General features: G+C 38.0%; 1 protein-coding gene across 3 annotated transcripts; it reads right to left on the bottom strand.

The window, feature by feature from the left end:
• Positions 1-1609: 1609 nt before the first annotated feature.
• LOC135769014 (uncharacterized) lies at positions 1610-25587 on the bottom strand. 3 transcript variants are annotated; one of them, XM_073813825.1, is made up of 4 exons: positions 25446-25587; positions 18486-18690; positions 12860-14092; positions 1610-5668 (listed from the first exon to the last, which is right to left on the bottom strand). In XM_073813825.1, exons 2-4 carry the CDS (start codon positions 18631-18633, stop codon positions 4707-4709), a joined length of 2343 nt encoding a protein of 780 aa, XP_073669926.1. In that variant the 5' UTR covers positions 18634-18690; positions 25446-25587; the 3' UTR covers positions 1610-4706. The 3 variants fall into 3 exon arrangements, with proteins under 3 accessions (XP_073669926.1, XP_065134445.1, XP_065134443.1); XM_065278373.2 differs by lacking the exons at positions 12860-14092; positions 18486-18690 and adding an exon at positions 7230-7438 and having other exon boundaries at positions 1610-6058; XM_065278371.2 differs by lacking the exon at positions 1610-5668 and having other exon boundaries at positions 8253-14092.
• Between the last annotated feature and the right edge of the window lie 2077 nt (positions 25588-27664).

Genomic DNA, 27664 nt, shown 5'->3' with positions numbered 1-27664 from the left:
TGACGAAATGAAAAAGGCGAAACTCTGAAGCCCGGAACTGAAGTCTGTGGCATGCACATAAAAGACATAAAATCCAAAGCAATGGCTGAGCGCGAAATATGAACACCCTCCTTGTTAAAAGCTGACGTGTGGAAATATTTTGGCTTCTATGAAGTTGAAGGCGCAAATGAGCTAGACAAGAGCCACACTATTTGTAGGTTATGTCAAACAAAACGAAAATATTTTGAAAACAGGACAAACATGAGATACATATTACTTGTTTCCACCCAGAGGAGGTCAGCTAGTTCAGACAGACACACATTTATTTTTCTGTTGGTTCTTTGCAATGTTAACATAATTCATATTGGAAGTAAACTCTTTATGGGTCATTAGGTCATTTAAAAGCAAAGTATCTATAGTCACACACACAAAAAAAGATTAAAATAATCGATAATCGTTTTAACATCGCCGACCCCATTTGAATCGTTATCGAATCAAATCATGAGATGCCTAGAGATTCCAACCACAATAACTTATTTATTGCGAATATTAAAATCAGTACCAAAAGTAGTTAAAAATATAGCTGCAAGCAGCAATTGCGGGGGCCAAGCACCTTCAGCGCAATGAGCACCCAAAGCACAGCAAAAACCACACGACGCAGCAAATGCGCAAAGCGCAGAAAGCGCGCAATACAGAGCCCGAACTCGAAGCAAAGCAAATGCAGAGCAGAACCACTGCAATGCGGAGCGACAACAGTAAAGATGGCAAAAATATAACACGTGTGGAAACCAGACAGGTCGAGAAGAACGTGTTAAAGTGAACACAAAAGGAAATCTCAATAAGTGAAAGTAAGAGCTGGGATTCAAACCCATGACCTCAGGTTCCCAAAGCACAGTACTTACCGCATGCGCCACCGAGTAAACGATTAAACTACAGAGTTGGTGTGTCCAAGCTATAGAATACAGCATTACAACTATAAACATTAATATCAGCAATTACCAAAAGTGTAGAAATGACAACAGAGAGCACAAATAACTGAAATACAATGTATAATATGAAAATCACAAAACTTAAGTGAGAAAAAAAGTTAAGACAAAAAACCACTGCACATGGGATTCGAACCCATAAACTCAGGTTCCCAAAGCATGGCACTAACCGCATGCGCCACTGAGTAAACGATTAAACCACTGAGTTGGTGTGTCCAAGCTATAGAATACAGCATTACAGCTATAAACATTAATATCCAGCAATTACCAAAAGTGTAGAAATGACAACAGAGAGCACAAATAACTGAAATACAATGTATAGTATAAGAATCACAAAACAAAATACCACTGCACATGGGAATCGAACCCATGACCTCAGGTTCCCAAAGCATTGCACTTGCAACATGCACCACTGAGTAATTATGGGTTGAAAGGCTGGGGAAAAGAGGCTTCAAAGCTGCAAACATTGACAATTCCAATCACTGAAAGTGCAGAAATAACACAACAAAGCAAAAATAAACAGAAATATAAAGTGTAGGGCAATCAGATAACTTAAATGGCAGTGAATTCCTGAAGAACATTTTGTACAATAATGAACAACACGGGCAAATTTTGTCAGATTCTTTTTAATATGAAAAAGCAACAGCATGACAGGCAGAGGTATTTCTCAAAAATTTGACACGCAGCAGAAAAATCTGTTCAATCACGTCTGTGCGGATTGCTCCAAACATTATACGAGCAGAACCTGGCATAAAATAAACAAAATTTGTAAAAGGAGTAGCGAAAAAATCATTTACCATATGCCTTACAATAACACATGAACAGAATGATGGAAAATGACAAACAAGGTATTGTTGCGAATGGCATAAACCAGTGAATACAATTTCACAAAGAAAATGTATATCAGACAAAGTAATTTGAAGATATAAGCAGTTCTAAAAGAACTGTTATAGTTCATAACCCCTAGGTGGCGCTTTACTCTGACTTCCCAGGTACCTTCAGGACATCATGCCGAAGCTCCCTACCTATTTTTGCACGAATATGTCCAATAGTTTAAAAGATATACAAATTTATGACAAATTTTAAAATGGCAGACAGGTGGTGTGGTCAAACCTGACATAATACATATCGACAGATTCGTCATGAGCCAAAGAATCCGTAGACACCAAGATCATAAAATTCTGACAAACATTTCGGTAGTTATGGGAAAAAAAGCCATTTTCCATATCTCATGACCCATAGTTGGCACTGTCGCCAAATTAGGCATGGACCCCCAGTTCATGGTCCACATGAAGTGTACCAAATTTCATTTTAATTGATTAAAGAATGACCGAGCTACAGCTTCAGAACCATTTATGCGTCAACCTCGTTAAGTTTGCGCATTTATTACTTTTGAACAGAGATAGATATCAAAATTCTGTTTGGTCATTTCGGTGCGACTCACTCCAAAGTTCATCTGTGCCAAAATTCATAACAATTGAACCAAATTTAAAGGAGGAGTAGCGAATAAACGGAATACTGTACATTTCAAAATGGCCGCTACTGTAATGGGTGGAGTCTAACTGTAAGGTATTAAAAACAATAAGCATGAGGAGAGCAATCAGCTGTACTAAGTAGAATTTTCATAGATCAAGCGGATCAGCAGTTATAACCATTTGAACATTGAATTTTTGCACTGCTGGTGGCGCTATAGAGTTAGTGCTAGAGACCCCATTTTTGGTCACTTGACTTTTCAGGACCACCTCTACAACTGTGCCAAATTTCACCATTTTCCTATGTAGGGTTCATAGGGCTGCCATAGACTCCCATTGGGGAAATATAATAATAATAATAATACTGACAATTCCAATAGGTGTCTCAGCACCTTCGGTGCTTGACCCCTAATAATTACAATGTGCTGCAGCCAAGGTCCTCTACTAGTATATGAAGTAAAGTAAAGAGAAGTATTAAAATTATTAATCTACAACAGTGTTCTTCATTGCGCGGCTCGCCAAGCTTTAATTTGTGGCTTGCAAGATGGTAAAATATATATGATAATGCAGTCGTGTGCTTTTCAATCATGTATTTTCTGCTCCGGATGCGCATTTATGTATTTGCTTATGCAGCATATTCATTTCTCACACCTTTCAGTCTGTGGAGTGCCGCATGAAATTAAGAGTAATGCCTCCCCCCTAGTGGTTTGGTCCTATACGCAATGTGCGTACTTACGAGTATCCGTAGAATATGCAAATTATTTCCAAAATTTCATGCCAATTCAGCTTGTGTTATATTCGGACTGAAAATGGAGCGATTTCTAATTAAACAAACTCGTGCACCAAGTTCACAGCAACAAAGCAATGTGACAGTGACAACGAGGAAACTACAAATTTGGAGCATACACCAACTGCAAATCAACAAGATGATGACAAAGATGGCGGGGTTTGTGGAGAGTCAACACCTGTTAAAAAGAGAAAGGTACGCGTTATACCAGATGAGCATAGGACATTTCAAGAAAAGTCGACGGATGATTTTTTTGTTCTCCACGGATCAAACCCTTTGTGTTTAATATGCAAAAAACCCTTTCTAGTTTCAAGCGAGGTAATTTGGAGCGGCATTTCCAAACTACGCACCCACAATTCAATAAAAACTATCCACCTGGAAATGAAATAAGGAAAAGACAAATAAAGCAACTTTCTTTCTCTCTTTCTGGACAACAAAGGCTTATACACAGGACAAAATCTATAGCCGAACGTTTAACTGAGGCATCTTTTGAGATCACATGGATTTTGGCTCGGGGGAAAACCCTTCTCTTTTTGACATTCGTGAATCGAAGAATACATTTTTGGTCCAACCCCTACTATATAATACTATACATTCAATCCAGGACCCACCTAGACAGGTAAAATCTATTTTAAAGGTGCTCTAAGTGAATCTGTGTGACGTTACTTTTTGTTGATGTTTGAACTGTTTTCAAACAAACGGAGCGTAGCTAACTCCTCCCCCTCTCTTCCGTGCTTTCATGAATGCGCCTAACCCCCACCCCCAAATCCTTCTTGTCGTTTATTGGCTAGAACACTTTGTTTTGTTTCGTGGTGCAGGTTTGGCCACTTTGTTGTTATTGCAGTTTGTGGAGCCTAGGCTGTCTACAGAGATCGAGTTTTTTTTACAGTTTGATCAGCGGACAGGCAGCAAGCAGATAGTGAGGAGATGTTTGCTGTATGTAACAAAAAATGTTTTATGGTCTAAAACGCGTGAATTCGCTTAGAGCACCTTTAAGAGCCCCCAATTCTTTAACTGGAAGTATAAGAAGAAAAAACAATAAATCACCCTGCTGCCCTCGGTGGTGTACACAGCGCGGACGGCAAGCTGATCACCTGAAACTCACATATCCAAAATTGTCAGAGAAAATTTTATTATAGGCACTATCTTTACTTTATTCATCTATATTCTCGACTAAACGGCTACATTTTATGACACAGAAAGAGTAATATTTCAAATATTGTGCAGGTTTTAAGCTTCTTAAACTTAAACTTGGCTGTCGTAAGTCCACACAAATCACCTTCTGATGCATCCTTAATAAAATGAGCGGATCAAGAACACATCCTGAGATGTTATGTGAACTTGGCTTGATGTGAACTTGGAATTGGAACAGTACTTGGGCCGCGACTGATGACGTTTCACGAGAACACAAGAACACAATAAGACCTCAGCTGATTTCTAAACTTTGTTGCCATATCCACACTGTTGACACATGAATGGTTTCTATTGAGTGTGAAATCTTGCGTGTTTTTTAAGGGCAGCTTTTGTTTTGAAACTCTTTTTACACTCATGGCATGTGAACGGTTTCTCTTCAGTGTGAGTGATCAAATGTGCATTAAGTTTTGGTTTTGTCCTGAAACTCTTTCCACACTGATGACACAAGTATGGTTTCTCTCCGGTGTGAATTCTCACATGTGCATTAAGGTCAAATTTCATTATAAAACTCTTTCCACAGTGTTGACATGTGAATGGTTTCTCTCCAGTGTGAATTCTCACGTGTCTATTAAGGTTACGTTTCGTTCTAAAACTCTTTACACACAGATGACATGTGAACAGTTTTTCTCCAGTGTGAACTGTCATGTGTGTCTTAAGATTACTTTTACTTGTAAAACTCTTTTCACAGTGATGGCACACATGTGGTTTCTCTCCGGTGTGAATCCTCATGTGTGCATTAAGGTCATGTTTTCTTCTGAAACTCTTTCCACACAGATGACAAGTGTAAGGTTTCTCTCCGGTGTGAATCATCATGTGTATGTTAAGGTGAGGTTTTGTTCTGAAACTCTTTCCACATAGATGACAAGTGTAAGGTTTCTCTCCAGTGTGAGAACTCATGTGTATCTTAAGGTCACTTGTAGATGGAAAACTCTTTTCACAGTGATGGCACGTGTTTGGCTTTTCCCCTCTGTGATTTTTTATGTGTTGGGTAAGGCCTGTTTTAAAGGTGAAAGTCTTTCCACACTGTTGACACTTGTAAGGTTTCTCTCCAGTGTGAATTCTTGAATGTTTCTTAAGGTCACTTGCAGTTATAAAACTCTTTCCACAGTGATGGCACGGATGTGGTTTCTCACCAGTGTGAATTCTAATGTGTGCGTTAAGGTGCCATTTTGTTCTGAAACTCTTTCCACATTGATGACATGTGTAAGGTTTCTCACCAGTGTGAAGTCTCATGTGTATCTTAAGTTCACCTGTAGATGGAAAACTCTTGTCACAATGCTGGCACGCGTGTGGCTTTTCCCCACTGTGAGTTTTTATGTGCCGGTTAAGTTTCGATTTAAAGGTAAAACTCTTTCCACACTGTTGACATGTGTAAGGTTTCTCTTCACTGTGAGTCCTCATGTGTTCTTTAAGGTGACCTTTTCTTCTGAAATTCTTTCCACACTGTTGACATGTGAAAGGTTTCTCCTCACTGTGAGTCCTCTTGTGATCTGCAGGGCGTTCATCTTCACTGAAACTATTTTCACTCTTTATGTCTTCTGTCTTCAGTGTTTCTTTCTGTGAAACATTATGATTTATTTTTACAATATGATGTTTCTCATCCACTTCAGCTTGACTCTCCTCTTTCACTCCCATCATATCTAAAATGAAGACAGTAAATAGTTCATATTGATAAACCAGAATGACAAAACACATTTGAGATTGTCATGTATCGATGTTATTTTTAATGTAAAGTACATTATGTCATTTCTATTGTCAAATTCTGCTCTTGTAACACTTGTAGTATTTCCAATATCACCAAACATTGGATTCTATCTTTTTGTCAACTTGTTTTCTTTCAGTTAGGACTGGTTTTCATGCATCTGAATATCTTAGCAAAAATAACATTATCTGTGAATAGTGTTTCAAAATTACAGGAATTTTCAAGGCTGGAATCTTTCCATGGGAATAAACAGAAATATATGAGAATTAATGGGAATAAACCCATTCAATCGTGACATCTTCTCCACCTGTGGCCCCATAGTGGTTTACTACTTTAGTTTATTTACTACTTTGTATTGCGTATAGGGTTGAACGCGGCCATCCGCGTGTACCCACGGGGAGTATAGACGGTTTCAGCAGTAACAACATAAACAAGTGGCTGTCGCAGTCCGCACGTAACTTCCGGTAAACTCTGCTAATAATAAATAACAACAAAGTACTTCAAACGTAGTTTATTTATATAACAAGCAAAAAAACAACACATAGATTACATAGGAAATAAAAACAATTCTTTTTTTCGACGAGGCATCCAGACGTGTATCGCGTACGTCTGATGAAACTGTCTATACTTGAAAACATGCGCGGACGCGTGCGCGCATGAGCCGGATGCGGAAAAAAGGTATACCCCGACCTTAAGAATAGAAAATGTAATCGAATCGAGGATTTGGAGAATCATTACACCTCTACTCAGTACAAGGGCAAATAACACTGCTGGATTTAATCTTCATGATAACGTGGATCTAATGTTTTTATATGGAGTGAAATTATGTGTGTGTGGCATCTACTTATAATAATTCGTCTTTCTTTAATCTCACTTAAATTCACGACCTCACCATCTGTCGCCAATTCACCTTGGGTCTCATTTATAAAACTGTGCGTAGGATCCTTACTAAAAGTTTACGTACACAAAACCCAAAAATGGTATAAGCCAAAAAATATTAAGACTTATCAAACAAAGCAGTGCTCCTTTATAAGTCACAGATCTCCTGCAAGTACATGAATTATGTAATATAACATATTAAAGATAAAGATTGAAACATAGATACCAACCTATTTGTTCCTCAGTGTCTTCATCCTTTATTCTGCATGGTTGCGGATCTGTCATTTTCTCAAGCTCTTTCACCAGCATCAACATTATGTCATGAAGATTTCAGTTGTCACTCATGGAGTGATTTCTCTGTGTGTTTGACTCCAGCATTTATTGGTGGATTGTTGTAGGAGGAGCTTCACTGAAGGTCTCAATCACTGTGTGGGTGTGGCTGGAGATTTTAAAAGAGGCTTTGTCAGTAAAACATTCATAGAGGTATCTGTTTCAGTACTTACTCTGTCCAGATTATGTCAGATACACTAAAAAAATTCCTATATAAAAAGACCAAGATAACAAATTATATTACTTCTAAATCCAACTTGATAATATTAAGTTTTTTATTATTTTTGTATTATTTGAAAAAAAAAAAAAAATATATATATATATATATATATATATATATATTTCATCTGCTGCTTATTTCTTTAACTGTATGTCAAGAGAATCTTAAGCACATGCACATTTGACAATAATGCAGTGATATGTAGACGTGCCTCCCATTAAAATGCTAAAGTGAGTATGCTCCTCAAAGAGACGGCACAGTTTTTTATAATATCAGAGTGTAATATCAGGTAAAGTAGCACTTCTAACCCCCACTAAAGATTGTAATTCATTCCCCAATCTGTACATGAAATCGTGATCGCTTTAGACTAATTTTAATGAAATGGTGGCAAGCTTCGGCTCTGCGCTGTATTTTACGATGTTAATAAGCTCATTAAATTCATTCAGATTTACAAGATGTGTACATTAACTGATAGATGACATCTGTGTAGTTTATCAACATTAAACTGTTTATATAATGTAATACAGGAGCAATACAGATGCTTACTACTTGTCTAGTAGTATTACGTTCATTTGAATACAAAGTATTTTTTATTTAAAATATATTGTGGATGTGGCATTAGATGAAAATATATTAAAGAAATTCAGTACAAAAAAGTAAAAAGTACACAAATGTTATAGCCATCTTTTTAATACAATGGGGTAATGCAGTAAAATCGTAGTATTGAAACATTTTGTGTGTATGAAAACATAATATAGTAAAAGAAAAACACAAAGTAGATACTTGAAAATGTCCTTTTAAAAGCAACAGTAGTTAGTACTTTATAACTGCATTTTACAGCTCATCTTATTTAAATCACAAACATTTGAGATCTTAAGAGATCACTGTAATGAATTGGGTGTAAATGTGAAATATAAAAAAATAATCTGTAGGTCTGTATCAGTCTTTAAAGATTTAACAAGTCTTTATCTTTACAGAATAAAACTACAATGTAAAAAGTGTTTCTCCTTAGTAGATTTAACAAAGATAAAACGAGTAAACTGTATTAAAAAATATATTCTTGTTTTTTAATCAAAATTTGAGTTAAAATAACATCAAAACATGAATGGTTTGAGTAATACTAAATGAACAAAAATTCAGCTTTATTTTATCATGTATAATCCACTTAAATTTGTAAGAAGGAAATTAACTTCATGATTTTGTGTTGAAACTACATGAATGATTTTAGTAAACATAGCTAACTAGGCAATAGACTCGTAGTTCCCAGCATGCTTTGCATGGGACTGCATTTGGACAGTGAAATTTAAACGCTGTTTTTTGTGTTTTTAACAAAAAAAAGACTTAAGGGTTTAATGTTCATTTATCTTCGAGATTTAGAAGAGTGCTTGTGCATAGACTGCATACTGAATGTCGCGCTTTACAGCTGACCAAAACTAAACTGGGTGGGCGCGTTGATTGAATAAACAGTTCGTGCCCTCATCTCACAGAAATATCAAGTCTAAACCAATGTTTATGGAAACAACAACAAACCATAAAAAATATACCTGTACCAAGAAAAGTAGATTAAACTAATACTAGAACTATTAGTTAACTCAACTTAATTTTGTTGCATTTGTATTAAGTAATATTACAGTGTTTATTATACTTAAAAAAGGCTACAAGTTGAATCAACTTAAAACATACATGTTTATAAGTTAGATTTAGGTATTACTTTTTACAGTGTAAAATAAGAGCTTCATGCGAAGCATTCTGGGAACCAGAAATCCTCATCAACCTTTTTCCTTCAGATTTTGGTTCCCAGAATGCTTTGCATGAGGCTCGTATTTTAAAGTTTTATTCTGTAAAGACAAAGACTTGTTAATGGTGATTTAACATTGAACAAACTGTTGCAAGTAAATAAATCTAAATACGCCAAGCTCAGAGTGTTATGTGTGCTGAACAGATTCAAAGTTGTGACAATCCATTTGGTGGTCATGCAGTAATAACTTTTATTACTGGGGTCAGCATCACATGTAATCGATAATCAAGAAAAAACATTTGTAAAATGATCTGATGTAAAGGAAAATGGTCATGAAATATCAGAATAAAAAATAACACTGCATATGTTTTTAAACTATTTGAAGAGGGTCTGGGATCATATAGACCCCCAAAAGAACATGAAAAGGAAGCACAGTAATAAAGAAATCATTGACACATCAGAACTGTTTTCACAATCAAAACACATAACATCTCTTAAGTGTGAATTTTTCAGAAATATTCAACATATTAAATATTTAAAATCAGAAACCTGATATGTAGGGGTGGGAATCGCTTGGACCCTCATGAATCGATTCAGAATCGATTCTTGACGTACTAATTTGCACATCTCTGACGTCATTACGTCACATTTGCCCTCAAAGCCAGGTTAATATTTGCGCTTTTGCTACTAGTCTCTGAACTGTCATATACTGTACTTTAATGCAACTAAGGGATAAATAATGTCATTCTTATATACATATATGTCCTGTTTCTGTTGTAAGACATTAAAACCAGCAAAATAGTAATTAAACGTGACATATTAATTCTATATGTTAACCGTCATTAACTTACACGAACTGACTAACATTAAGCATCTAGCATCATCATTATACACAGTGATTGGCAGTATTACTGTATTTATATAATGCAGCGCACCCAGCGACTGAATAACAAACTATGTGCATATTTTTACAGAAGTATATTCATGTCTTTATATCTAAACAATCAGCGGATGGCTTAGGGAAACGCTATTAGCACAGCCAGAAGTAGGTAGAGATTTTCTCTTAATGCTGTTTCATAAACATGAGTGACAGACAGGAACAGAATTAGGAAACTTCCCCTTTAAGACCAAAGTCCGGACCCTACTTTATGTTTCACATGCGTTTTCTCTTAGCTGTTCACTTTCTCTTAAGTCCTTAATGGTCGTGTTTATGAGGATGCTTGCAAATGCGGGAATTTTGACGCATATATGTATTTAAGGCCAATAAAGCAGGAAAAATGCTCACAAGCTTAATGAGCAGCGGTTTCGCAACTTGCCCGTTCCTCATAGACAGAAAGATCAGCGGTTGCGCGACTTGCGCACTCCTCACAGACAGAAAGAACGCACACATATAGATCTGTTATTTGTGTTTCAATGGCTTAAAATAACTTGTTTTAAAACTGCGGCTCTTCAAAACATGTACAAACGTTACGTTTCCGTAACCACGCGCACAGGAGCGTGACGTGGGCGCGTAACCTCGATAGAGAAGATAGTCCAAAATCTCTACCGGTTGACAAATTTCTACCATGTCTACCAGTTTATCGCCCACCCCTAGCCAAAAGAGTCATTAAATTAAATGTGCTGTTTCTCCCTGCTGCTCATTGAACAGAGAAAAGGTAGAGAAAGACTATCCCAAAGTGTATCTTGTTTTCTTGCAGTTTAGAATATGTCAAACAGGGCTGTTCTAGATTTTATTTCTTTCTCTTCTGCTCATGTAAGCTCCACTATGCGCTCGTGCAGTGCATGCTCTCTTAAGTTGTCCGTGTGCAGCACCGCTCCCCCAGTTGAGTTACGCCTTTTGGTTATGATAACGTCATGTTATTATTTTGTAAACTAACATTTGTGAATCGATTCAGAATCGGCCCACGTCTGAATCGCGATTCATCCAAGAATACATTTTTTGTCCCACCCCTACTGATATGTGGGGGAAACCTCAAGCACAAGCGGACACCTGCGCTGTAGTCACGTGAAACAAAATGATAACCAATCAGTTTCCATTGCATAGTACCCCACGGTTTGGTTTAGTTTGGGTCGGGTCAGCTTGCTTTTGGGAGCTTTTCCATTGGGTGCAGTACGTAGTACCCGTTTTTTCATACCACCTCGATTGGGGTTTCAAGCGACCCAAGCTGATACCAAGCATGACGCGAAAACACAGTAGATCACTGATTGGTCAATCGTCACTAAACTTCATTGCTCTAATGTAAAGATTAGATTTACCTTTAGTGCTAGATTGCGAATTTCAAATCAAAGGGGCAGTTTCCCGGACAGGTATAATCTTAATCCAGGACTAGGCCTTAGATTAATTATGAAATATAACCATCATTTTCCATGCCTTGTGCATTTTGAGGCAAAACAAAGGGTACTGATGTATTTTAAGATATGTTAGTGCAAGTTGTTTTCAGTTTGGACAGCTCTTAAAAATGTTTTAGTCTAAAGTCCTATTCGGACGGGATTAGTATTACAGGGGGACCTCTGAGAAAATCGTGCTTCTCAGAGGTCATCTGTGTTTTTAATCCTGTCCGAATTGGCCATGTCTGTGTTTTTCTCTGACGACCTCCGTAAGAATTCCAGAGTAATTTACCTACTGTTTTTCGCCGAACTCAGAGGTCCTCTGAGAAATTTAATCCCGTCCGAATGCAAATGTCTGTGTTTGCCCGTAATATCTTTTGAAAACGCGGTTCTTGTCGTGATTTGGCCAACGTGATCTGCCGTAAGGTATTAATAATGCGCGTATATTGTATTTCCCATGTATTGAGTCCCATTCATTCAGATATTAATGTTTTTTCGCATTCAGCAAAATAAAATAATTAAATCAAGACGAGCTGAATATCATACACTGTTAAGGCTGGCCACTGTAATATCATTAACGTTATAAGAAACTCCGTTCAAAGTTGTTCAGCTCCGGAATGGTAATGTTAATTAATAAAGATAATAAATTTTTATTAATCATTATTTCTTCATTTCTTTGTGTTTATTATAAGCAGACAGTTATATAAAACACGTAGGCTAACGTTACTTTAGTAGGATTTGTATATTTTATTTTGATTTCTTAAAATTAAATTAATAAATTACATGTTCTGTCATAATTTTACATTTAAAGCAAAATATTAAACATTACAATCACGCGTATCCAGAGCACGTGCTACGGCAACGCCCAAATGCATGAAACAGACACTCCCATCTCTAGAATAGCCTGCATCATTTTAATCCCGTCCGGATCGGTGCATAAAATCACAGACATCCTGGGGGACACGTTGAAACTCAAACGTCGTTTGGAAAACTAATCCCGTCCGAATAGTGCTTAAGACGAGTCCAATCCCTGTCGGGAAAGCGCCCCATAATGTTCAAGCGGCAAACTAGACACGATTTTAACGCCTCAGACGCAGCTAATGTGAACTCACGGTAAGACTTTACATATCCACTCATGACCACTTGTGTGTATCTTCTGATTCAAATGTCATAATAAACTCATCACTGTACAGAAGAGTTGAATGTCTTTTCTTCAGAATGTAAGCGCTGGTGATTTCTAAGACTTGATTTCCACATAAAACTCTTTCCACAATGAGGACATGCAAATGGTTTCTCTCCAGTGTGAAGTCTCATGTGAGTCTCAAGGATACCTTTTGTTGTGAAACTCTTTCCACAATGAGGACATGTAAACGGTTTCTCACCAGTGTGAAGCATCATGTGAATCTCAAGGTTAGCTTTTGTTGTGAAACTCCTTTCACAAAGAGGACATGTGTAAGGTTTCTCTCCAGTGTGAAGTCTCATGTGAATCTCAAGGTTAGCTTTTGTTCTGAAACACTTTCCACATTGAAGACATGTGTAAGGTTTCTCTCCAGTGTGAAGTCTCATGTGAATCTCAAGGTTACTTTTATCTCTGAAACTCTTTCCACACTGAAGACATGTGAACGGTTTCTTTCCAGTGTGAGTTATCATGTGTTTCTTAAGGTTACATGCAGATGTAAAAGCCTTTACACACTCATGGCACGCATGTGGTTTCTCTCCACTGTGAATTTTCACATGTCTCGTAAGGTCACTTGAAGATTTAAAACTCTTTCCACACTGTTGACACGTGTACGGTTTCTCTCCACTGTGAATTCTCATGTGTTTCGTAAGGCTAGATTCAACTGCGAAACTGTTTCCACACTGTTGACATGTGTAAGGTTTCTCTCCGGTGTGAATTCTCATGTGAGCCTTAAGTTTACTTTGAGATGTAAACCTCTTTCCACACTCATGGCACACATGTGGTTTCTCTCCAGTGTGAGTTATCATGTGTTTCTTAAGGTAACTTATAGATGTAAATGTCTTTACACACTCTTGGCACGCATGTGGTTTCTCTCCACTGTGAATTTTCACATGTCTCGTAAGGTCACTTGAAGATTTAAAACCCTTTTCACACTGTTGACACGTGTATGGTTTCTCTCCAGTATGAATTCTTATGTGTTTCTTAAGGCTAGATTCAACTGTGAAACCGTTTCCACAAAGATGACACGTGTACGGTTTCTCTCCAGTGTGAATTCTCAGGTGAGCCTCAAGTTTACTTTTAGATATGAAACTCTTTCCACACTGTTGACATGTAAAAGGCTTCTCCTCACTGTGAGTCCTCTTGTGATCTGCAGGGCGACCACATTTTTGGAAACTCGTTTCACACTTTATGTCTTCTGTCTTCAGAATTTCTTTCTGTGAAACATTATGGTTTATTTTTACAATCTGATGTTTCTCATCCACTTCAGCTTGACTCTCCTCTTTCACTTCTACCACATCTAAAATAAAGACAGTAAATAGTTAAAACTGATAAACCAGAGTGACAAAACACTTAAGATTGTATGACAAAAGCAACATGTCATGTATCTGTTATTTGTTATCTTTCATGTGAAGTACATTTTGTCATTTCTATTGTTAATGTCTGCTCTTGTAGTTTAACTCTAGTAGAGAACTGCATGGAGATCACAGTCATTCAATCCACTGAAGGTAGGCGCGCAGCATGGAAAGAGAGTGTTCAACACTACAGACAGGCTATAAAAACCGCCAAAACTACCCATCTCAGTACACTTATTAAAGAAAATCATAATAACCCTCATTTCCTCCTCAGCACAGTTGCGAAACTGACTAGAAACAAAGAACAAACAGAAACCAATAGCAAACTCCAACACAATAGTAACGACTTCAAGAACTTCTTTACAAACAAAATTACGGTTTTTAGGGAAAACATCGAAGCTACGCAAGCAGCCACCACTCTACCCAATAGTTCATTTAACACTAGATTACTATACAAACATCTTGAGTCATTAAAACCTACTACAATAGAAGAGCTCTCTAAATTAGTAACATCATCCACATCATTGTCCTGTATATTAGTCCCCGTTCCTACAAAACTACTTAAAGAGGTATTCCCTGTAATGTCAGACCCAGTACTAAATATCTTTAACTCATCGCTAGAATTAGGATACGTTCCAACAGCTTTCAAACTAGCAGTTATTAGACCGCTCATTAAAAAACCAAACCTTGACCAGGGAGATCTTAATAACTTCAGACCAATCACAAATCTACATTTTCTTTCTAAGATAATTATTCCGCAATAGTTAGTTTGTCCAGAACAAAGCATTCACATAACTCATCTGGGTAATATACTTATGCTGCAATAGGTAGCCTGTCTGGAACCGAGCATATTTAAAACCACACTACTGTATAAAACTTGCATTACATGCTAACTGCTCCTAAGCTAATAGGATTCTGTTTCTCTCTCCCTGTCTCGTTCTCGCCCCCGAGGACAATGAGACAAACAGACCCAGTTCCTGATGCTGTGAACCACTGATCTACTGGCTGTCCTTCAACGTGATGCCCAGCCGATGCCTGACCAATGACCACAGGATGAACCAGTTTAATTCATTTACCCGTTTCATATCCCTATCGTGTTTATATATAAATATATATGCATCTCCCTCAAGGGTTTTTCTCCTCCTAGGAGTTTTGCCACAGGGCTTTTCTCCTAGGGGGTTTTTCTTCTTCAGAGAGTCAGTGTTACATTGGCTTAACTTAGCACTTCACTGTAAACTAGGCTTGGGCGGTATCCAAATTTTGATACCATCAAACCGCCTCCCTATTTTACCCCGGTATACGGTTTTACCGTGAATAATTATAAAATTATGACGTAAGGCTTAGACAGCGTCACCATAATGTTGGCTTGTGCCTAAACCCTTCAGAAACTGAATACCAAACACTAATACTGAAACAATGACAAAATAACATGCACAACAATATTAACAACTTTTATTAGCAACAACTAGCAGTTTATAAAAAAGTTAAATACAAAGGTCAAACAGAATTAACCAGTTGTCGGTTAAAAAGTGATCTCTAGGCTATTATAGACAGTGGACTAGACGCTACTACAGTTAGCCATCTCATTCCAATTTCCAGGATCTTTTTGTGTGAAATGAACAAATCCCTTACACTCAATTTTTCATAACCTGTTTGTACTTATAAACCAATAAAAACATTTGGCGCAAGGTCACGGCGTTTGGGTTCTGGCGCGAGGTCACGGCGTTTGGTTTCGTGCACTCACATTGCATCAAGCTAAAATTTAATCAAAGCTACAGTCTCAGCCTTGAAGAAAATTGCTGAACATTTAAACCTATTTTCTGCATATTTTAATGAAATAAAGAAAGTCCTCCTTCTGTTAACTTATATTTCTGCATATTCCAGCATATAAAATAAAAATATTTTTTGTAAAATCCAGCAATAAAATAATTAAAACGAAAGTCTTTCCTGGTTGTATTCAAATTATTAACATTTACGTCTTTTAACAGTAAAGTGCAGATTAAGTTTTGTTTTTGTAAATCATTAGACATTTTTACCACGTAATTAGGTTTTGCTTTGTAGAAAGCCTTTCTTTAAAGTGAATTTCGTTTTGTATAAATTGTGTCTTAATTTTAATAAATGTTTCATCAACCAGTTGCATGTATTTAATAAATAAAAAGCAAATAGACAATATAATAACCGTGACATGGAGGCGCCGACACGGCGCGTTCGCTTGCATTGCATTGTTAACTAGAACGGACGGACCTCATCATAAATGAATGAAACTTATACATTAGCATTAAATATCTTTGCTGCATTCTTTCTAAAACAGACAAGGGCTTTCTCGCGGCTCGCATCAGCAGAGCATTGCATCGTCCATGTTGCACTTAACAGAAGTTAACACTTGTCTTTTTGAAAAATAAAAAAGTAATAATAATTATACAAAAGAGTTGTTCTAGTCGTTATTAGAAGGCACAGAGTGAGTTAGACCTGCCTTGGTTGGTGGTGCGTCTTTTACGCATTCTTACTGAAGGTGCCTGTTTAATTCATTGGTTTTATTGTGTTGTAGTCTATTAGCAACATTCCGCATAAAATGGGCTTAGATTTGGAATTACATTACATCTACATTTCAGTGCTAACTGATAAGGTGGTGATGATCATCATCTTTCTTTATTATTTTTAGCACTACCTCAAACTTAAGCGGCGTCTCTTCGGAGCTGTCATTTTCTAATAAGCCGCGGCAATGTTTCAAATGAGCTTCTATTGCTAGACAAACGCCTTTATTTTGCACGCGATCACCTTGTACCCAAACCATTTCGAAACTAATGAGTCATTTGTCCTCCGATTACATACAAGCAGCATACAAGCTCCTCTGCGACGCGTTTGCAGGAATCATGTTTCGCATGAGCCGGAGGCAGAGCAGCAGAGAGATGCGACAGGGTTGCGAAATTGCAGGCGCAGCTCGAAATGGCTGTTATTTCAAACAGCGTAACATATTTTAAACTAATCGGTTGGCTCTGTGAAGAAAATGTTTCGTTTTCGCCACGCCTAATTTAATATTTAATCCTTGTCTGCTATATAAGTGCATGGTTTTTTTTTTATGCCGGTATGGCGGTATAGAAACTGATACCTTTGCTATTTTTAGATCCCGCGGTATACCATATTACCGTATTACCGCCCAAGCCTACTGTAAACGTTACATTACTACTACGCTCGCTTGTACGGTTTATTCTTAGCAACTGTATTCTGCTTCTTATATTATCTATAGATTATTCTGTTTTCCCCTAAATCTATTAAAGGACAAGTTCGGTATTTTAGACTTAAAGCCCTGTTTTCAGATTGTTTATGGTGAAATAGAATGATTTTGACTGAAATTTCGACATTTGCGGCTGTCCTGAGAATTTTCGCGTGTTTGTGTTTCAGCTCAGATCTCTACAATGGGTTTAATGGTGCACTGGAACAATCCTTCCTAAAATGCATTAAACTTTTGTTTACAAAGACGTGAAACTCACCGAGTGGTCAGGGGTGTTCACTGATATGCTCACACAAAAATCGCTGCAAAAGATGCTTTACAACAGCTGTTTTAGCATTCGTTGTTAACTTTGCCAATTGCAAGAATAGAAACAAAGTTCCCGGCGCGGAGTAATACCGTACCTCACAGCACATCTAATACGTGTCAATGGAGTTGGTAAAAACTACGATAAAACCTGTTGGAATTCGTCTTTTGGAGCGATTTTTGTGTGAGCATACCAGTGAACACCCCTGATCACTCGGTGAGTTTCACGTCTTTGTAAACGAAAGTTTAATGCATTTTAGGAAGGATTGTTCCAGTGCACCATTAAACCCATTGTAGAGGTCTGAGCTGAAACACAAACATGCGAAAATTCTCAGGGCAGCCGAAAATGTCGAAATTTCAGTCAAAACCGTTCTATTTCACCATAAACAATCTGAAAACAGGGCTTTAAGTCTAAAATACCGAACTTGTCCTTTAATGTAAAGCTGCTTTGAAACAATTAACAATTGTGAAAAGCGCTATATAAATAAAATTGAATTGAAAAGTTTGTTTTTGATAAAACTCTTTCTACTAAAAATCTAATTCTACTGAATGTATTATAGATGCAGAAAGTTATCATCTCATGGATTTTGGCCCTGCTGAAAAATCCAGCATCAAACCAGCATGGGAATGCGGAATGGTGTTCACTAGCAAACCAGCACCAAAACACAACATATGCTAGTCTTGCTGGTATGCTGGTTTTTTTTCAACAGGGAGTTTATTTCCCGCTCACGTTCCTCAATGTCAATGTTTTTATGATTATTCCTCAACTCCTTAAAAATGAAGATTGAAAAATAGACACCAACCTATTTGTTCCTCAGTATCTTCATTTTTTATTCTGCATGGTTGTGGATCTGTCATCTCAAGCTCCTCTTTCACCGTCACCAACAATATATCATGAAAATTTCGGTTGTCACACATGGAGTGATTTCTCTGTGTGTTTGACTCCAGCATTCATTGGTGGATTGTTTTTTGCCGAATTTTGCCGAAAATGGCATTATCGGTTTTGTGCTGAAAAACAAACAAAAAAAAAAACCGCGCCAAAAATGAATATTGCCCCCAATCCTTGAGCAAGCACTTAGGTTTCCCCCTCCTTCCAGAACGTTCCCTGTAGGTTATTTTTAGGTTTCATTTTATAACCTAAAGCAGTGGTTCTCAACTCCAGTCCTTGGGACCCACTGCTCAGCATATTGTGCATGTCTCCCTTTTTAAACACACCTGATTCAGATCATCAGCTCGTTAGGATAGATTCCATGAACTGAACTGAATGTGTCAGATATGAGAGACATCCAAAATGTGCAGAGCAGTGGGTCCCGAGGACTGGAGTTGAGAACCACTGACCTAAAGAGAACCTTCCCAAGAACCCAGATAAAAACTTTTATAACGGATGGCCTTTACTAACCGTGCCTTCACACAGCCACCGGCCAAAGCGACAAAGTAGCCGTAAGTCATTAATTTTCAATGAGAGCCGTCGTCGAGCTCCGTCATGCAGCGGTGCGGCGTGTCATGTACGTGTGAGCGTCGAGGAGAGTTGAAATCAGATCAACTTTATGGTAATGAGCTATGACACGGTTCAGTGACAACCAATCGGAAGGCAGAAACCTCCACTTGAGAGGATTTCAGAGTATGCATTCGAGCGTCAGAGCATCCACTTCACCTTTTTTATAGCGTCGTAAGTAGAGCAGCCAGAGCTTTAATTGACGCTCTTGCCGGTGGAGGTGTGAAAGGATAGTAAGGCAACTTGGTAAAGCTCCCAGGGAAGTGCGGTGAATGCCCGCTTTCCTGGCTAACCAGCAGGGAGCGTTATGGAAACAAAATACGAATGTTTCCAGAACATTCTGGGAACCAGAAGTTGTTAGGTGGGAGAGCCCTCTCACATGCCAATCACATTGCTTGATCTGTCTTGTGTGCAGTTCAAACATTCACATAACCCTTCTGTGCACATCACAGCTTGCACGGATTTTGCGCAGGTATTTATCTGCCCCAAGCATGGGCACAGACAATGACATTGTTTACATGCACCCTCATAATGTGTTTATAATGGGATTTTGACAAAACTGGGATTATACTTAACCTCATGTGAACGCAATACTTTGATAAAAAATAATGAGATTAAGCTCATAATCACAGTGAGTAATCGTATTAACTCTTTCACCACCAGCGTGTTTAAAAAAAGTTGCCAGCCACCGCCAGGGTTTTTCATGATTTTCACAAAAGTTAAATGCCTTCCAGAAAATGTTCTTCTTTAAATATAAACATACAATATATCAAATGAAAGAACAGACCCTCTGCTTTCAAAAAAAAAAAAAAAATGTTTCATCCTACCTTCAGTAGTTCTTTTGTAATCAGCTTTTGAATATGGGTAGGTTTCTGCAAAAACACCACATTTTGAGCAAAAAGCAGAGATAATTCCATTTTTGTGACGGACTTTTCATAGAGTTCCCATTCAGAGCGATCTTTAAAACAGACACGGACATGCAGCTGCTTGCCATAGGGCAATACTTCCGGGTTTAAAAAGTTGCGGAAGGGCGCCACCTGGTGGATAATAGCGGTATTGCGGAAAGACGGAAATACTCATCATTGGCGGGGAAGCGTTTTCTCTTGATTGACGAGAAATCTCGTCAAGGGCGGCGAAAGAGTTAAAAGAGGTGGGATACGCCATTTTTAATTACAGGATTCGTCCATGTAAATGTACCTTTAAACGCATCTATACCGCGCCTTAAGTTTGTTTCAAACTTGACATTAGGAAGTTTTTCCTGAATAACGTAAAAAAACTTAAATAACGTAAAAAAAACAAATAACATGACAGCAGCGTATAAAACCATTACAGGCCCTGTCATAATATTTCTGTCTTTATCACGGCACCGAATAATGAAATGCGTCCATAACAAGTTTGTCATTTAAAGAAGTAATGGAAAACAGTGGACAGTATATGTGAGTTCATCACTTGTGCTCTGTATTAGGCTATGTGTGACTAATCATAAAGTAAAAACTGCATATAAACAGGAGTGAAGAGGTTAGCTCCAGTCATGGACATGGTAACATCTTACTGCGATTAAGTCCTTACTCTGATTATTAGAAATAATCGCATTATTAGTGTTCATGTAAAAATACTCAGTGAAAGACCAATTAGTGCAGCATCTAATGTTCTTAAAGGTCACGTTTTAACTAAACTCCTCCCACAGGAATACGTCAGTCGCCAACTAAGCTAAGCTGCTGTCGAATTGACACGCTAAATAAACTACACAATCAGAAAAACTTAAGTGCAAAAGGTGTAAATATTCATCTCCTATCTTTAACTGTATATCAGGGCGATTCTCACGAAAACTTGGTTGTAAAAATGTCAAGCATGAAAATGTAAAAATTGCTTAAATTTACTTTTTTCCCCACCAGACATTAGAAACAAAGTCTGAAGTATATGGGAACATTAATTTAAAAACTTTTACTTATCATTTAACACTTTTTGTAACATAATTTCAAAAATAAGTCCTAAAAAATCTCATTACCGCAACAGTCAGAAAACATCAACACTGTTAGAAAAGCTACTATATTTTCACATTTTTAAAAATTGATTATTAATAGTCATGCACAGTAAATTGAAATTCTGAAATAATATTTGTTTTAAATTTAACGGTTTTTTTTTATTTTGTTTTATTTAGCTCATATACCGCAACACCTTCCACAATTTACAACTATTTTTTTTATATATTTCGAAGAAACCTGACACATTTTCAAAATTACATGACAAACCCACATGCATTTAAAATCAAAGTATTATGCTTCTATTAATTAAATTAACATTTAATAAGCATCTGTTGCGGTAATGATACATAGGTTTCGGAAATGAGGTTAATTATTTCGGTAATGAGAATACGTATACTAGCCTGAGATTGTGTTAAAAACAAATTTTAAAGTAGAAAGTCTGATAATATTTACAGCATCATGTGTTCAAGTTCAAAACTGTTTTATTGTGTAGTCTTTGAAAAAAATATTAAAGAAAAAACATGAGAACAGGAAGGCTTATATTAATATTCCTTTGTGTCATATTTAAGTCCCCATTTATGCATTTAACATACTGAAATAAGATGGTCTTGATGACATATGCTGCCTACAAATGCGAGCTCTGAAGGCTGCAGCCATTGGATTGAGAAATGGCCAGCTAATGTCAGCTAGATATCACAAAACATTTGTGTAAATAAGATGAAAAATATTTCCTTGCTGGATATGATTTGGTCTTCTGACCTTTTACCATTCTGTATCTGTTTCGATGAGAGAGAGAGAGAGAGAGAGAGAGAGAGAGAGAGAGAGAGAGAGAGAGAGAGAGAGAGAGAGAGAGAGAGAGAGAGAGAGAGAGAGAGAGAGAGAGAGAGAGAGAGAGAGAGAGAGAGAGAGAGAGAGAGAGAGAGGCTGTATCCGAAAGTTTAGACAGCTGACTTGTTCCCTCGCTGCCTTATGAGACAATGACTTTGGCTGCATAATGGCAGATCCGAGAAATGCTTTAGGACAGACTTCATAGGCAGCAAAATTGAATTCAGGTTGAAATGTAAGCAGCCCTCTCTGTGTTCCGGGATGTCGCAAATCTGCTTGTGGTGCGGAGGTCTGATCGACCCACCCAATTCACACGAGCTCTGTGTGCTCCACCCAAAGGCGGCAATTGTTGGCTCAGGGTGTCCCTTATTGTGAGGATCTCCCGATGAAGGTGCTCAGGACCCGGCTCAACATCGCCCTTGGAGGTTTCTTACTGCAGTGTCCCACTGCCGGCAAAGAGCCGCTGGTGGTAGTCCTCCCCTCGCTCAACCGGTTCAGTTTGTCGCCGAGAGCCTGTGTCCTGAACCGGGAGCCGCCAGGTCTGTTTCCTTTGGGTTTCCGGCGGAGGAAGATGAGATGTCTCTGACAGCGTTGGATGGAGACTGGGACCAGGCTCCACGTGGTGCATCAGACACACAGCCATCCTTCTAAAAGGAACTGGTGCACATTCTCTTTAAAGCCGTGCAGGACTTGGAGATTGAGTGGAGCACCCCACAACAACCCCAGAGAAGCAAGCTTGACTTTTGTTTTCTTCACTCAGGCCGCCCCGCTGATGCTCGGAGGAAAGTCACCAAAGTGTGGGCTACCCCTCCCCCCATTTTTTTTCTTAGTTAGGCTACCTGTGTATTCCCCCCATCAAGGACGCTGTGGCTGCTCACCTCTGCCCCTTGTCCACTTCCTTGGATGGTGTGGCGCAGCTTTGAGGGTAGTGAAGCCTCATGACAGCACACCTGTCCGAAAAAGCATACCCCCGCCGAGAGAGGCTCTGTCTGCATTGCACACTATGGCGGTCCTACAGATCTTTTAGGCGCAGGTGCTTAAGGCTCTGGATGAGGGCAGCACGGATCGAAATACCTTCAGGGATCTGAGAATGGTTACGGATTTCACGCTAAGGGCCACGAAGACCACTCATGGTGGCCATGCACAGTCACGCCTGTTTCTCCATCCGGCCTGTTTGGTGACACGGTGGGCACAATCACTGAGCATTTCTCGGAAGCGGTGAAGAGCTCTAAGGCTATGAGGCACTTCATACCTCACCACCCTGTGTCTCATGGACCAGAACCGGTGGTGCATCACAAGAGTCCCTGGCACAAATCCTCCAGTATATGATGCAAGAAACTGGGTCCTGGGGGACTGCCGTCCGGAAAGAAGCCGCTCAAAAACAGAGCATTTTTCTCCTCAGTTGGTTTTGTGTTGCTCGCCCCAGGGCCCGTCCTCACATAAGCGTCTACAACACGCCCCCCCCCCCACTCTCGAACACGACCCACATGTTGCGAAGACAGCAGAGGCGGAAAGGGTTAACGCACAGTCCTAATGAATTGCGCAGCAACCCGCTTTCTGTCACAGCGCCGGGCGCTTTTTGGCCATCCTCTCTGGTGTCTGTGACTCACGCACTGCGCAGAAAGGAGGTAGTCTCCCTTTGTCCCTTGCCCCCAGGCAGCAATCTGACGCTGCAGACAGTGCGCGTTGTGCGGTCGCAGGTAGCTGAGATGCTGGCACGCATGGGATCCAACTTTATGGATCTTGTTATCCAACTGATGTTGCAGCGCCTAGATGCGTGGCGTGCCATCGCTAGGTTGTTTTTGATACCTGAAAGTGGAAAGAAAGCATAACATTAAATTAGCATGTCTCACAACATGAGAGAAACAAATTTATGTACACATCATCATATAGTATAGACTTGTTGCGTTGTGTTGTGTGTTTGTCATGTACATTTCCTAACACTGTAGTGTGTTTTTTGCTAATTACACCTGCTAGTAACATCTCCAAACCTAACCTCTCTCTCTCCTTCCTTCTGTACTCCTCTAGCCATTCTGGGTTGCTGTTAAGTTTCTCCCTGAACTTTGTCAACATGGCCTTTGCTAAAGCTTTTTTCTCACTTGCTGACTGTCTACAATGAAGCATCATAAAGCAAACTATCAACAGTTATTACATTTTAAATTTATATTAAATTCATAAGAGATATTTAAATGTAATAAACAATATGCTTAAATTCTCATTTCCGAAACAGAAGTTCTCTTTACCGCAACTGCTATTAAATGGTTGCGGTATATGAGAATGGTGTTGCGGAGGATGAGGTACCCCAGTATGTTTTGCTAAAAATAGAGAAGCCACGTAGGCTTTGCTCATTTTTTATTCAGTGCATATAATTAGACTTTAATAAAGAACATTTTCATAAAAAATTGTAAATCAAACAATTTTCGAAATGTAGAAAACTACCTGTTTCGGTAATGATAATCAAAATGTTGTGTAAGCATTCTGACAAGAGAATATTTCAAATTTAACTGGAAAGATATAAAGAGATGATCTTACCTTGTAGCCATCTTGAAGTAACTGGTCCATGTGCTTGGTCACTCAAAATCAAACTTTATTAAAATTCTGTATGTGTGCTTAAACTGTTCTCAAAAAGTGTTGCGGAGGATGAGAACATCAGGCACGGACACATCAATTTCCTAATTTTTCTTCATTATTATTATACATGAATATTCAGTAAATTCTTTTTCTGTCATCTAAAGTAGTCTAGCAAAACATCCATTTATTTTTTTTCTAAATATTTTTGTTTTAATATGTTTAAATTACAGCATAACGCATGTTCAAACACAGCCGGACGCATTGCGGTAATGAGAATTTCAGCAGAAAATGAGATAAAATTGACAAATTATAAATTCTTATGTTGAAATCACACATTGTGCAAGGTAGAACACAGTATTGTGTTAATTCTGAGGCTTTTTAATATTACTATATTGCACATTTTATATCTAAAATCATTAGTGCCATGGTGTTTCAATGGTTTCGTGAGAATCACCCATCAAGAGAATCAAATTGAAGTTGTTTTTAGTCATGAAATGTGACATTCTGGATGTCAAAACTTGTTCTTACACGTGTGAACCCGAGAGGAACAGACATACAGTCAATGAAAGCCACCAAGTCATACAAATGTATTCTAGCAGAATCTATTGAAGCATGATTTGTTTCGTGTGTTTTAAACTTTAACGTTGAAAAATTTTACCAGATATTTAAAGTAATGAAGTACTTTTCCTCACTACTCAAGTAACTGTACTATATCAAAGTGTATGAAATGTAGTGGATTTAAAAGTATGATGTTATAATATAGTAAAGTAAAAGAAAAACGTCATTTTAAAAGCAACAGTACTTAGTACTTTACACCTGCATTTTACAACAAGCCTCATCCTATTTAAATCACAAACATTTGTGTAGCCCCCATTCTCCAAACTTACCTGAAACAGTCCGACGTAATAACGAGTCACCTCCCCGGGGTAAACATGCGGACAGTACTTCTGATTGCAGGCAAGATTCTCTATTTAAAATCCTCAAAGAAATGCGAAAACCGTGTCTTTTCTCCTCATACATTTCCCTCGTCTCTTCTTCTTCTTCTTCTCTTTTAACGGCGGTTGGCATCCATCTTATTGGCGCATTACCGCCCCCTCTGCTCCGGAGCGTAGATCGATAATAGGTCTACTCCCTTACTCATGGATTCCTTCTCGATTATACAAAAATGTAATAAATTAAACCACATTTACCAAATACACACATAAACAAATATTCGAATAATTTCACACCAATACAACTAAATACATTTTATATTTCACTTTTGTCCTGGGTTTTCAAAGGAAAATTAGACTGACTGGATCACCCTAGAGACCACTTTTTCAGATGATCAAATCTGGATTACTAGTGCTTTAAAGGGGTTCACATGTCAATGTTGACTATTAGCTATGTTAAAAACAGCAGGTAGTTTAGTAAGTATGGGGTCACTAAGTGTTTTTACTTGAAGAGACAATAAAACAACACAACTTTCCCTTGCTTTTTTATTTCAATTCAACATTTAGTCTGTTCTTCTGGACCACAAAAAACAAATGCAGATTATACACAAACACATTGAAACATGCATTATACATCATAAAGAGGCTAAAAGTCTTGTGGTTTTAGATAGGTAGAGATGACGGTTGTTAAAACTACATTTAACTGTTTGGTCTCTGATGATTGTGATCAATATACTATACAGTGCCAAAAACAGTTAAAGTTAAAGATTATTTTTGTCAAAATGAAATGTTTTTTTTTTGTTTGCTATTGACTGCTGAATAGGGGATTGTATGAACATTTTTCTTTCTTAACCTACTGTAATGTTTAAATGGTAGCCCAGTGTTATACTTTGAATACTTTATCAATTTAAAGATATCCAATGAAAGATAGTAAGGAAAGTAACAGCTAGCTGGCATTTTAATGCATATGCATAGGTCATTTTTAACAGTAAAATCTCAATTTAACTTGCATGTTAAGTTATAAATTATTACAAGTAATGCACGGGCATCATCTTGCAGTTTCTTCTTTCTTTTGTCAGATCCTGACTCATGCTGTCTTTTCGCGGCCATTTCAATAAAAATTGTCTACTGTCTGTCAAACTTCGTCAGGTGTCAGGATCCGTCTGAAAACATCTGTTTTATTACATCTAGTCTTTGTGTTCGAGGTCCTGGCAGTACCATGTTTTATGTGGGAAATGTGTGGTTTTTGTATTGGTTTATTCTGACCACACATTTCCCAGGTCTCTTCACTTTTTCCCCGATCCCTTACTCGTGATTATTTTCCAGGTGTATGTAATTTACTTTCTCCCTATTTAAGAGTCCTTGTGTTTGTTGTCCAGTGCGCGTTCGTCTTGTTACCATCCCTGTTGTGTTAAAGAGTCTTGCCTTGTGAGTATTGAGTATTTTAGTGTAGTTTGTTATCTGTAGTTTAATGTTGGTTTATGTTTAGCTTTATGTCAGTTTAGTGTAGTGTTTATACTGTCTTGTTTTGCCCCCTCGTGGGTTTTGTTTTCCATGTTTTTTGTCAATAAATTATTATTTTCTTAGTCCTGTCTGCATTTGGGTTCGTTCTTGTCTAATCCTCCATCCTCACAGTCAGGTGCCCGCGTGGTCAACCGGGGCATACTTTCTAGCAATTAAATTATCTTGTTCCTCCTTTATTGATATATATATATATAACAATAAAGGAGGAACGAGATAATTTAATTGCTAGAAAGTATGCCCCGGTTGACCACGCGGGCACCTGACGAAGTTTGACAGACAGTAGACAATTTTTATTGAAATGGCCCCGAAAAGACAGCATGAGTCAGGATCTGACAAAAGAAAGAAGAAACTGCAAGATGATGCCCGTGCATTACTTGTAATAATTTATAACTTAACGTGCAAGTTAACGTGTACAAAATGTTATATATATGGCTTTATGGCTAAAAAGTGCCTTATAATATTTCTATAGGCTACTGAAATAATATCTGCATTATAATTTTTTCATTAGGCTATTTTTGGTGCCCCCTCAGCATTTGGTGCCCTACGCACAGTGCATGATGCGCGTGGTAAGAGCGGTGGCACTGGGAAACACTGCTGTTTCATTTATATTAGTAGTATATAAATTAGGCTAGTGGTGAGATCCACACATT

The sequence above is a fragment of the Paramisgurnus dabryanus genome, chromosome 3 (assembly GCF_030506205.2).
Source record: "Paramisgurnus dabryanus chromosome 3, PD_genome_1.1, whole genome shotgun sequence".
In the NCBI taxonomy this organism is placed as follows: domain Eukaryota; kingdom Metazoa; phylum Chordata; class Actinopteri; order Cypriniformes; family Cobitidae; genus Paramisgurnus; species Paramisgurnus dabryanus.
Note: the sequence above shows the minus strand (reverse complement) of the source record. Positions and strands in the feature narration are given on the sequence as shown.

Bases quoted from the DNA above. Each gene is read 5' to 3' on its own strand.
- LOC135769014 (XM_073813825.1), bottom strand. From the start codon at position 18,633: ATGCTGGAGTCAAACACACAGAGAAATCACTCCATGTGTGACAACCGA. The intron at 14,093-18,485 runs GTTGGTGTCTAT...TCTTTATTTTAG, and splicing joins AGATACTGAGGAACAAATAG to ATGTGGTAGAAGTGAAAGAG. The intron at 5,669-12,859 runs GTCTTAGAAATC...TTCCATCTACAG, and splicing joins GAGTTTTATGTGGAAATCAA to GTGAACTTAAGATACACATG.